Below are 13,688 nucleotides of genomic sequence, written 5' to 3'. Positions count from 1 at the left end.
AATATCATCATTCAATTAGATCTTAGTTCTTGCTGCTGCTAAACAAAAATCTGATGACATCGTCAGAATGACCTTTCGTGAACTCTGACTGACCAATGAAATGACTAACCAGAAGTCAACTTTAGCCAATCAGGAAGCAGCTTTCTTAGCTTTACGGCACAAAATATATCGAACGTCCAAGTGACTTGAAGTCATCTTTCATGGTTTTGTAACACAACTTTTATCTTGTGAGTTTCTGAGGCTTGGTGACCTCAACAGCCATGAAACCTTATAGTTGCATGTATCTGAAATTTTGGCGCCATGTCTGTCACAGGTCAAGGTCATCTTTGAGGTTATGAAATATGGTTATGTCATTAATTTTGAAGTTACGAGGTGTGGCTGAAATGTTCTGAGCCTAAACTACAAAAGGAACCCATGACAGTACAATACTTTCTATGAATCTTAAAGCCTGCATTTGAACCAAGTACTTGTGGAGACATCATATTTCTGCAAGAGCCAAAGTGACTACTGGTAGGCATTATACATTTGCTACTGTGCTGAAAGGTGTCAACTCCAACTGCCATCCATGTGGATATGGTGCCAACTTAAAGGGAGGATGCTCTTTCCTTTGAGAGCCTCGAAAATGATCCAATGTCAGGAAGACCATCAATTCCCACCACAAAGGAAAATGTTGTTCATTACATGATTATGCATGACTGCCTTGCCACATGTCACATGGTCAATACAACAGGCATATCTCATGCAGAGTTGAAAATATTTTTGAGGAATGAACCGGCATGACAAAGGTTTCAGCACACTGTGGGCCACGGCTTGTGACTCCTGGTCAGAAATGCCCCAGGTTTATCATCTCTTGTGAGAATATACGTCATTTTGAAACAGACCCAGGTGAATTTGTGGAGTGATTTGTTATCATAGATGAGTCGTGGGGTTTGCCATTATCAGCCAGAGATGTAACAACAATAAAAGCAGTGGAAGCATTTAACGTCTCGTCCTCCGAAGAAGGCGTAAAAGACTGTACCATCAAATGGTTTCCTGTGATTCCATAATGAATTCTTCTTGTAGACTACCTCCAAAGTGGTCAGATCATTAATGGCTAATATTATGCTTGTCTGCCTGGGCAACTGCATGAATATCAAGGCTAATCATCATGGAAAACTAACTAGAGATGTGTTGTTCCACCAGGACAATGCAGCTGTGGACAAGTCTTGTTGCCATGGCTGCAATGACAGACTGTGGCTTTGAACTCATTGAACATTCTCCATATTCACCAGATTTGGCCAGATTTTCACTACTTGAAGTAAGAACTGGCAGGTATTTCACAAATGATGATGACATTATTTCTGCTGTAGAGGACTTTTTACAGCACCAGGAGGCTTCCAGGCACTTCAGCATCATTGGCAGAAGTGTGTGAACCTTAGAGGTGAGGTGAAATGAGGTTTAACGTCGCGTCCAAGATTATTGCACTTATATAGCAATGTGCATGTACGTGTGTGTGTTTGTGTGGCTGCTTGTACTAGTCCGGACTGATGCCGATTTATAGTGCTAGCTCACCGAGATACCATGCCGCAGTTTAACACGAATACCCCACTCAGACACAGTATACTGACTCCGAGCCGACCAGTCCTTGCTTTAACCCCTTAATGCCAAGCGCCAGACAGGGTAACAACAAGTACCATCTTTTTACGTCTTTTGGTATGACGTGGTCGGGGATCGTACCCCGGACTTTCCTTTCTCCGGGCGGACGCTCTACAACTAGACCACGGAGGCGGTGTGAACCTTAGAAGGGATTATGTTGAAAATTAATTAGCATTATTGTTGATTGATTATTAATGATCCAACTTCATCAACTCAGTCCTTCATAGTTAGGATCGGTACTTTTAAGTCGCCCATCATAGCATTACTTGTACAATCTTGAGACTTTGTAATTACTGGATCCTACTGAAGTAGTCTACTGGTCAATGTATGGAAGCAATTTTTTTGACTGGAAGTACCTGGTGGTATTTTAAATCTTCATAAGCTTTGATGATATGGTGGTGATGGGGCAAATTCTGTCTTTGCAAGTACCATTGCTCTTATTTTATTTCTTCATATCTAAACTCATTCAACCTTTTCTTCTTGCCAGTAGTATTATAACTCCACTACCGAAGCTGTGAGACAAGAACAACACTTGTAATAGAGTTATTGAAGTCAAAAGCCTGAATCATGTCCTTTGTAAATTTGAATTTATTCAAGTCAAAAGTCTTGCTTTGAATATCATTTACACTTGAAAAAGTTAGTAGAGAAGTATTTCACAGGAAAAAGTACTTATTTAAAAATGAGTTTGTACAAAAACTATTGCACAGACCAGTGTCACAACATATCACAATCATGAAACCTGATACAAATGGATGTAATTATATACAAGATATTTACAAATATAAAACAATTATAATAGGTAAGAGGTAACCCAACTAAGATTAGTAAATAATTTACAAAAAGATCAGCACAATGTCCTATTTCGTCTGTGGTCACCAGGAAGCCGAGTTACGCACAAAGTAGACACATTTGGCCTCTACATGTCACTGAAGACCTGTACAATGACACAAAAACAGTGACATCTGAAGACTCCTGTCAAGGATTCAAAGATGTATGGAGGAGAAGTGATGAGGGAGACATCAATAACTTGAATGAAGGTAACATGGCAATACAATAAGTAAACAATATTATCCTCAAATATGAACACACAAATAGAAAAATAATGCAAGTGTTTCACAGTGATTATTACCAGCAAACGTTTAATATTGTATTCAAGTGATGATCTTCCTCTAAGAAATATCACTGCATCCTGCTATGCACTGACAATGTAAAGAAAAAGAAGTATGTTCAAAGTCAAATAGAATTTTGCTAAATCAACTATTTAAAAACAACAACTTTAAATTGACACAGATATAACAAACATGCTAAAATAAGTGTAATTTACATGTGTTAAATAAATGTGGATATATAACCAGTAACACTTCAAGATAAATAGATGGCAATCTGGCTCATCTTGAACAGCTGCACATCATGCAACAATAGCTGGATGTGTTATAAAGATGGCTGCCACACAGAAGGTGAAATATACAACAAATCAAAATGGAACAGAAAAATAGGAGAAATAAATGGAATGAATAATGGAATAAGATACACAGTACCTATTGCCATAAAATTATAATGAGATTACAACGTCTTGTCTTATGAGAGACCACCACTAGATCATGTTAAGTATACTACTCAAACGAAGTTAAGGATCACCTGATTCTTCATATTACTATAGTTAATCTCTCATGTCATGACAGATTAACTTTACCATTATGAAAGAATCAGGTGATCCTTAACTTCTTTTGAGTAGTATACATTATAGCCTGATAATTGCACTAACGACACTGCACCCAGAACACATTATGCTCTACTTGCATGTCGTGCAAAACATGCTTTTTACCACAAGATAGAGTTTAGAGAACTTGAAACTTTCATGCAAAATGTGCTCTTAAACTACAAGACTGTTGGTAGATACAGAACTGGCGATTATACTTTGACGGGATATGGAGGCACTGCCACTGACTAAAATGCTCGTCTCCTGTTCTATTTAGTCCGGTAAGGTGCTGTCACTCCTCTATCTTTTACATATTGTTGATGAGTGCTGTTAGGCATGCACATGTCAAAATACAAACAAAATAATGTAATTTCCCCACGGAGAAAAAGCAATCACATTCCACCACCAGCATGTCCCGATTGTTGTTTGAAACATGAGGAAATGTATTTTTAATTCCTTATTATCTATGGCTACAATTGAAAAAACTTAATGTACACATATTCCTCTACAGCTTCCCACCAATGCACCGCATGTCCATACACATACACATCACCAAATACGCAGTAAAATAAAATCCAAGCGTATCAAATACGCAACGAACATTACTGATACGCTACAAAAATAAAACTTGTGCGTATCATCAAAATATTGTGAAGTAACCCTGCGTATTCGACTAGCAAATCAGCAACTTATTTTGAAATTATAAACGGGCAAACCTTGCCAAACTCCACGATGACAGTTACATCATGATCATTTGCCATCACACTTTCTTGTGGAAGTATCGTGGTATTTTTTAGTCCTATAAAGCTCTCGAACCCACACGAGTCCAGTTTGCAGGGACTAATCTATATGAAGAGTGTTTTTAAATACTTAACTAAAATACCCACATGTGTAAAAACTAGTGGGTAACAGAAATTTGAATACCCATATAGAATTACTGATACCCAATGATTTTAAGATGCATGGGTAAAATACCCACAACATCAAAAGCTTATCTGGAGCTCTGCAAATCTATCTCCATGTGCACTCATGACCATGCATAAACTGATTGTAATAGCTGAATAAGCTGTACAACTTGACAGTAGTTATCGATGCACATGACAACTTCCTACTCATATAGTTATTAACATTTCCTTGACTAATCGTACCAGGCAAAATCTTTATTCAACTTAGGGACATGAAGAAAGATTGAAGTTCTTCTGTAGGATTTAGCTCTCATTTTCCAGAGTCTTGCCAGTTCATTCTTTCCTTGTAGAGTATAAAAAATATATTTTCAGAACAGTCTATTCTTGTTTTGAACAGGATCTGATTTCGGCGACAAAAGCCTTCTTCAAATGTTTCCAGAACATTCCCTACAATTGTTAAGCTCCAACAAACTTCAAGCCACCATGGTACTTGGCAACATAGACCATAATGCTCTTAAAGCAACACAGCAGCACACGAAACTCACACAGCACCATCATGACAAACCACCATGCGTCACCATGCTCTTGGTTCCATCCTGATGGACCACGGAACATCAGCCATTGTAGCCCTGTCTGGGATCTTCTTTCTGCCCACCACCTCCAGCACTACCTGCTCCTTGTACCTGTTCCACAACTTGTTTAGCATCAGGCGCTCTTGCAGGGACTGGTTGTCGGGCAGTAAGGACTGACGTTTCTGGGCCATAGCTTTAAGTTGCCGCTTCTTGGCAAATATCTCAAACTGGACTTTGTTCACACACATACACTTGGCCTTTCCATCAGCTATCATGTATATGTTTTCCAGATCTTCTCCTGAAAAACAGATTTGAGGAATCCCTGTCATAAGGGTGGTGGTTTGTTGTTTAACGGCACATGTGGGAGGTCTGATGTGGGAGCTGAGATTTTTCCAAGTCGCATTTCAAATTATACCTATGGACGGAGAATGTTGAAATTTTCTCACTATCTACTTAAATATAATTTGACAGTACAGACATATGTGCTTTTATAACAATCCACGTATTTCTGCGTAAAAAGAAATTTGATTGATTTATGGCCCTATTTAGCTTTTGGATCCCCCAGCACTCGTTATATGCACACTTAATTATGGGCAATTAAATTCGAGAAAAATATATCTGTCGTACATAATCATTTCAGGCTGTCAGCATAAACCACGAAATTCATCTTTCAACTCAACTTTTTTTACACCAAAATAATATTCTAATTTTGAGAGCGCCCTGTGCGCTTATTACGTCGAATGTGGTAATTAAGTCTACGCTAATTTGTTTGCATTTATTATTAACTCTAACGTTAATTTCAAGATTTACAGTACATACTATTCAAAAGAAGTTAAAGAACACCCGATTCCTTCATATGACTAGTCAGTAGAGGAAGCGATAGAGCGATAAAGCGATAAAGCGATAGAGCGATAAAGCGATAGAGCGATAGAAAGAGAAAGCGATAGAGCGAAAAAGCGATAGAGCGAGAAAGCGATAGAGCGATATTTCCCATAATGCCGTACATTAACACGGTTTTTGCTGACATTTAGTGACCCATTCCTGTAATTCTCACCGCTATTTTGCCTCTTATGATTAGATTTTTAAAACATCTTGTAGTGGATAAATATGTTACAAAATACACACGTAATTTTTTCTCGTTTAGCTTGTATATTTTCTTGTAGTTTAATAAATAAGCAAGATTCACAGAATACAGATAGTCACTGTTCATATTTTCATTTTGTTCATAGTATCCTCCCCTCATTCCTCCATCAATCTTAAAACTGATAAAAAGGAGATCATATATTGACAAATAATTGTCAGTTTTATTAGTCAGTTTGTATTGTTTTACAATGTCCAAAGAATTATTTTTTTCGGTCATTAGATTTGGAATTGAAGCCGAATATATGCTCGTCCGATTTCGGGATCACAATTATGTTCATTAAGTTGCATGCACATTGTGCAAACAAAAGATGTACATGTACACAGTTATGTTTCCCTTACAAAATACAGATGAATTACATATATGTCTCTACCTTAAGTCACATATACGACTTTCGAGAGCGTCATTAACCCGTAACCCCATTCCTTGGACAAAAGAAATGAAATGCGTCGTAGATATTTTTTTTAAACAACTCGTTTCTTATAATGACTTTCGATCAATTCGGGAATTAAATTTAATGCTAAAGTGCTTGTAAAATATAGTTTAACTTTCCCGCCAGGAGAGACTAGATATCCAATTATCGAATAGGCTCGGACAGGAATATACATATTTATGTAGCAATTCTCTATCCATTTAAACTGTATGGTTAACAATTGTGCGTTCTGATGTGAGTTATGTAGTTATCTACTACCGGACACACACACAAACACATACACACATACATAATTTTGACAAAACTATACTTAAAATATACATAGCATATTATAATGATAGCTGATTTAATATATGTTATAGATAATCATAGTAATGCATTTCATATTGTTATCAACCTTAACTATGTGGCCACACTAACTATGTCTCTCCATATGTGTAGTTAACACAAGTACACATATCAACTGTGGTAACGCCACAACGATGGGGGCAGTGGGGTAGCCTAGTGGTTAAAGCGTTCGATCGTCAACCCGAAGACCCAGTTCGATTCCCGACATGGGTACAATGTGTGAAGCCCATTTCTGGTGTTCCCCGTGATATTACTGGATTATTGTTAAAAGCGACGAGAAACCATTCCCACTCACTCACTCACAGCGGTGTTTATCAAGTTACTATATGCAAGTACATATATTTGTAGATTCGCACAAGACAAGGAACACAATTCAAGTTAAATGTCAAAAAGTTCATTTACGGACAACCTTGTGACACACTGTAACATCATATACTACCGAAAACTAGTTATAGAACATCCAAAATTATAAGATTGTATTTTTGCAAAACAATCAGCCATGACTAATTAACCAAAGTCTTCTTAACTTTTATATATAGTATATATTTAGATTTTAACCTGATTTATTTAGAACGTATAGCCATGATCTGCCACGCGCTTTCGGCGAGATGGTCACATACAACTGAAAAGGGCCATAAATAAATCAATTATATTTTACGCAAAAATCGGTGGATTGTTTTAAAATCACCTACGTCTCTACAGTTAAATTATGTTTTAAGTAAATAGTGAGAAAAGTTCAACATTACCTCCCAATTGCAGCAGATATCACATGCGGCCCCTATAGTGGTCAATAGGGGATATTGCTTAACAGCGAGAAAGCGATAGAGCGAGAAAGCGATAGAGCGAGAAAGCGAGAAAGCGATGTCCCCTCTCGGCCACCATAGTCAACACCATACCCGATCTTGTGGAATGTACCCAGATGGTAACCGTTTTTGTTTTTTCACGGTACTGAGCTGACGTCACACAGTGTTACTGGAATAGGTGGTGTAAGTGTAACATATTTTTAGTGTTGCTGACCATGATGCAAAACATTCACTGCCTCACTCACCAGCTCCCATGTAGTCCCCCTCGTACAGTCTCATAATAGTGAGGTTGCGAGGGTTCAATGAATGGACCCTGTAAGCTCTGCCGTAGTTTTTGTTCAAAAACTTCTTCTGTGACGTCTTGTTTGGCAACTCCAGTGTCGATGGCTTGTGGGGGGACTTGAGACGCACAAGGGGCACCTGCTTGATGATCCGGCACTTGCCAGACATGAGGAAATAGATCTTGGGTGATACGCCATGGACATTGCCTAGAATTATCTGGAAATGTGGAACATAGACTGTGAATTGCAAACAAAGTTATAACATATCGTTATGAGTGAGTGAGTGAGTATAGTTTTACGCGCTTTTAGCAATATTCCAGCAATATCACTGCGGGGGACACCAGAAATGGGCTTCACACATTGTACCCATGTCGGGAATCAAACCCGGGTCTTCGGCGTGACGAGCGAACGCTTTAACCACTAGGCTACCCGACCGCCCCCATATCGTTATGGGTGATCACAAGGCCATATTAACACTCCTATAGTGGTCCTAAAACAAGGTCTTTAATTAAATCAGTATTGTGGGTTTGAGCAAAATCAATGTCATGGTAGCGATGTTGAAAATGACACCAATGATAAAAGTAGTCTGAAGCCTATTTTCTGCTACCTCAAGCTGTGATATTGGAATGTTCATAAAACCTTACTGGCTCAGTGGTTGAATTGCTGTCAAATAGTCATCATTGTGGTGCTGACAAAGCACATGGACGTCAAAGATGCCAGTTCACACCCATGCTTGCCGTAACAGGCGACTAACGGGATCGGGTGGTCAGACTCGCTGACTTGGTTGATGCATGTTATCAATCACAATTGTGTTGATCGATACTCATGATGTCAATCACTGGATTGTCTGGTCCAGACTCGATTATTTACTGACCGCCGTCATATGGCTGGAATATTGCTGAGTGCCGCGTTAAACAACCAACCAACCGACCAATCACTGGCAAGTGAACACTTGGTCCTACAGCTGGCTTCACTCAAACGTCCCCCTCTGAGGTTACACTCTTACTGACATCACTTGCATTGGAACGGGGGAGAACGAAATTGTCAAATAACATATTGTCAATGAAAATTATAACTCACTCACTAGATATAAAAACCGTCACAAAGGCGTACGACATGCGGTAACTTAATTGTTCTTATTTGAGCAAACAATGAATTAACTTGGTGTCAACAAGCACCAGAGAAAAAAACGCCACAATGATGAAGAACTGTCTTCAGCATTTTGAAATCTCACATCATCATCTTTATAGTCTATGATACTGGATACGTCTGCCACGACCCCCAGCTCAGCTTCGGTCCAGGACCGGAAGTACTGGGATCCAAGCAGGAAATCGAGCCGCTCACGTCGCTGCATTTCCCACGCAACTCTCACAACATCGTTGAAGTCTTCCTTGCTCAGCATCAGCAGCTCGCAGTCATCTAGGGAGAGGATGAGGGGGTCGAATCAGTCCGTGTGTCTTGTTACACAATCAAGCCCATGCAAGAGTTAGTGAGTGTGCGAGTATGGTTTTACGCCGCTTTTAGCAATATGCCAGCAATATCACGGGGGGGGGGCACCAGAAATTGGCTTCACACATTGTACCCATGTCGGGAATCGAACCCGGGTCTTCGGCGTGACGAGCGAACGCTTTAACCACTAGGCTACCCGACCGCCCCTGCCCATACAAGAAAAACCAGTGGTTGAAGCAACGATCCATGCTGGGTGGGCACAATAAATATGCCACACATTGTAACCACCCGATTCCCAACAAGATGTTTACTTGAGATCGTTGTTTTCCCCAGATTCCTGAAGTGTTTACAGTAAGTACAGAAATATCTTGCACTTGAAGATACGATTAATATGTTTGGGTCCTAACCATGAGCTTTATGCTTCCTTGTATTCCTTTGTATTTGTTTGTTTGTTGTTAAACGCGGCATTTAGCAATACTTCAGCTGTAAGAGGACGGTCTGTAAAAATTAGTCTGGACCAGACAATCCAGTGATTGACATCATGAGCATCGATCCATGCATCATCCAAGTCAGTAAGCCTGACATCCCGATCCCGTTAGTCGCCTCTTACAACATGAATAGTCACTTTTTCGACCAGCATGGGTTGCTGAAAACCTATTCTAACCCAGATCTTCACGGGTCAGTATGTGCTTGTAACAATATGTAACAAAGAACTCACCGTGACATACAACTGTGGCGCTCCTTTGGACTTTCCTGATAAAGGCCAGCTCGCCGAAGGTAGCGCCTGCCTTAATGTCGGGGAGATAGGTCACCAACTCTTCGCCTGTCAAGAAATGAACGTTGGTACAGTCGTATGAGTTCAAGAGTAGTTCAAGCAGTAGTTCAATTGGCTCTGAAATGTGAAGGTCTGCATCTGCAGCTGAGTGAGTGAGAACACATATAATGGGAGTGAGAAAAGTTTGTTCCACACAAAATCAGAAGGATTTGTGTTAATAGAACATGGCGTTTGACTATGAATATCTTCAAGAGGTTCATCTGCAGCAAGCATGCATCCACTGTCGACCATTCGAAACTACATGCATCATTTAGTGTCCCAGCGCAGTCGACTTTTCATAACTGTGCTAGCAGACACCCCATGTAGGGTCGACGGAAAATGGTGACCAACTGATCCTCACTGGTGGGTCTTCCCGTTTATCATCATCATCATCATCATCATTTTATCTTAATTATTAAGACACTTTACAGTGAATGTGCATCTGGGCTATTTCGGCCAACGCCAAACAATGGACACTCTTTCAGCAGTTCATATGGGAGGGATATCACCGTCTCATCAATACCTGTTCGTGGGTTCATCTGCGACATCCTACACCCCAGGGACCCCGACACCACGAAGTAGACATTGGTCCCGTCGTGGCCCTGCTTGATAACCACCCGCCCGGCACCGATCTCCTCGTACTGAAGGCGGTCAGCCAGGGCCTCCTTCACATCCGTCGAGTACTTGGCGAACACGGGGAGTCGGTTAATCACCTCCTGCGAAGCAGAGCACATGTCAGGGAAGGCAAAAGGTACACCATCTGCGAACCTCGGTAAATACGGTTACAAAAAAGAGGTAATGAGATAATCTTTCGTGAAACTTCGTAAGCTCTTTAAGCCCGGTGGACCATCGGAAATAAGTATTTTCCGTAATTTCAGTGATATGCTGGGCCGTAGAATTTAGGGCAGACATTTGCCAGAGACATAAAGTTACATCGTCGCAAGTAAAGAATCGGGTCAAAGAGAAACACTGTATTCACTGGAAAGACTTGCACACCTGGCTGCCATCTACAATAAATACGTGCATGTACAAATGTTTATTGTACATCAAATGTAATATAAAGTAAACCCACATATCTTGGTAATGGTAACTGTAAATAGCACATGTACAAATCGAATTATCAACTCCTTGTATGTGCATTTCGTTAAATATGGAAAATGCCGCTGTTATTTCCACAACTGTTCTCTATAGAACAATACGTGCCGGCACAGTAACCCATCTGGCGCACATCGTTTTAAACTACAAATCGAGTTTTTCTAGATTCAGATTCTATGCTGCAATGTACACTTTGTGTGATATACTGCAACGAACGCAAAACTTTGCAAAGCAGCGAGCACATCTGTCACTAACGTAGAGCACATTTTGAGTACAAATAGACAAACTGTATCTAAACCTCCTATGACACTCACCAATAAACACATAATATCCCCTTGAAGTCTCTGGCCTGATTTGCGCGCGAGAGCCTCTCTAGCTCGGTTGGTTAATCCCCCATAGTACTTTGAAGTCGTGCAGAACTCCCGATGGTCAAAACTAATGGCTCTGCCGTCTCTCCCAATCACCCTGAACACTTGGTCTTCCCGCTGGAGCCGCCCTGCCAGCTGGCGACTCGTGCAACGGAATAGCAGGACGATGTAATAGATCTTCCTGAAGAACCGCGACAGTTTGGACTTGACATTAGTAAAGTCCTTCGCCGTTTCCTGGGGCTGGACCACGGGTGTTGATGTGATGGAGACACAGGGCGGCGCAGCTGGTATTGTTTCAGACTGGGACAGTGCTTCATACAGCGCACTTCGACGACGATTCTGAGAGCATATTTCATTGAAAATTTAATAAAGTCTTTGTGGTCAACAATAACTCTCATCTTTCAGTAGAAAATTTACTATTCGTTAGTTAATTCTCGTGCAAATACCCTAAGAAAATGATACTTAACAATTTCTCAATATCGACGAGCACAAACACATTTGTTTGTTGTTTGTCAGCAATATGACGGGGGACCGTAAATAATCATCCTCCCAAGGCAAGGGAGTTAACTGACTATAAAAGTCCAGTGTGGAAACTGGACTTTTAAAGTCAGTTAACTCACTTGTCTCGGGAAGATGTAAATAATCGAGTCTGTACCAAACGATACGGTGATCGATTTTGTGAGCAACGATCCACGCTGTCGGGCAACCATCAGCGTGCCACACACACACACACACACACACACACACACACACATACACAGACACACACCGCCACACCGCCACACACACACACACACACACACACACACACACACACACACACACACACACGATTCATTAGGGTGCCTCTTACGACCAACATAAGTTGCTGAGGACTTACTCTAACCCGGAATCCCTACGGGAACTATTATCGTGATTACTAGTACATGTATACTCCACGTCAATATTGAAGATGAACATGTTTAAGCCTGTCAAACTGATTGGACGCACTCTTATGAAAATGGTAAACTGCACAACGACTTAAAAACAATGAAAAATGCAAGATTGAAGCAAAAAGCAGAGCAAAACAAAACAAGTATTGAGTATAAAATGGTTCATTCAAGATGCAACCAACAGAACTCAAGGAAGCTGAAAATGCGATGTTATATTTCTTATAATCTGCGTGAACTTCAATAATGACGTTGAGTTTACATGTAGCTATCATCGCACACCTTATCTAAAGTCGAAATTACGGTTAATCGTTACGGACTTCCACTTTCATTTTCATACAACTTGAAACATATTTCAAGAATACCAATACCATATTTCGCTTATACCACTTTTGATCACAGTACACATTAAAGGGTATATGTACTCTCCTTGAACGTGTCATTGACTTGATAATGTATGTAATTTTTAAAGGCCTCTTTACGTCAATAAACACTTTTTCATAATAGTTAAACGTTCAGTATTTATTTACCGTTGGTGTTTTGATTGTGTCATTTCTTTCTTTGCATGATGGACTTTCAAAAGTTTTTTTGCTGTCAATGAGCGGACGACTTCCTACTTCATCGATGTTTTTCAACACAACATGATCGTTGTCTGTTAGTGGGGCATAATTGGAGGGTTCTGAAGAGCGCAGTCTTGATTCAGTATAGTGATCCCTTGAGCTCCGAACACACATCCTGAACGGGCTTTCAACTGAAACACGAGACGCCCGACCATTTCGACTTTTTCTACTGTCAACGCGAATCTCACAAAGACTGCTCTCCGAGATGGTTTTCTTCTGCCCCGGGGTCGGTTGATGAGAAACAATTTCAGCTGAGGCGCTGATTTGCTTTCCTTGTGTTGCGACATCATTCCGTGCCGTTTCTTGAGGTTTCAAAACGACTGGCATTGGTCTGTTGTAAACGTTACTTACGTTCGGGTATTTGTCAAATTGTATTCTACGCAAAATTCTTGGATATCCTGCCAGTAAACGCTCAATTCCGCTTCCCTTGTCACTCCTAGCATCTTCTGTCCATTTTCCCAAACGCTTGGAGGCCCTTTTCTTCGCTTTATCATACCCTTCTCTGCTGAGCGACATCACGCCTTCTAGACACGTGCTATTGTTTACGTCTGCGAGGTCAGAGGTCGTCGTTATGCGCGCATGTCATGTTTCAACTT

At 40.5% G+C, this 13,688-nt stretch overlaps 1 protein-coding gene across 1 annotated transcript; it reads right to left on the bottom strand.

Annotated features, from left to right (window-relative positions):
• Positions 1-4,813: 4,813 nt before the first annotated feature.
• LOC139449816 (uncharacterized) lies at positions 4,814-13,608 on the bottom strand. The gene is made up of 7 exons (XM_071231355.1): positions 13,003-13,608; positions 11,490-11,882; positions 10,604-10,796; positions 9,985-10,089; positions 9,052-9,236; positions 7,782-8,034; positions 4,814-5,109 (listed from the first exon to the last, which is right to left on the bottom strand). Exons 1-7 carry the CDS (start codon positions 13,606-13,608, stop codon positions 4,814-4,816), a joined length of 2,031 nt encoding a protein of 676 aa, XP_071087456.1.
• Positions 13,609-13,688: the final 80 nt, after the last annotated feature.

Source organism: Haliotis cracherodii, unplaced genomic scaffold, assembly GCF_022045235.1.
Source record: "Haliotis cracherodii isolate W230 unplaced genomic scaffold, xgHalCrac1.p SCAF_8, whole genome shotgun sequence".
NCBI lineage: Eukaryota > Metazoa > Mollusca > Gastropoda > Lepetellida > Haliotidae > Haliotis > Haliotis cracherodii.
The sequence above is the reverse complement of the archived record's forward strand: the minus strand, read 5'-3'. Positions and strand labels throughout refer to the sequence as shown.

Coding starts and splice junctions, on each gene's coding strand:
- LOC139449816 (XM_071231355.1), bottom strand. CDS start 13,608: ATGTCGCTCAGCAGAGAAGGGTATGATAAAGCGAAGAAAAGGGCCTCC. Junction 11,883..13,002: donor ACACAATCAAAACACCAACG/GTAAATAAATAC, acceptor ATATGCTCTCAG/AATCGTCGTCGAAGTGCGCT. Junction 10,797..11,489: donor GGGATATTATGTGTTTATTG/GTGAGTGTCATA, acceptor TCTGCTTCGCAG/GAGGTGATTAACCGACTCCC.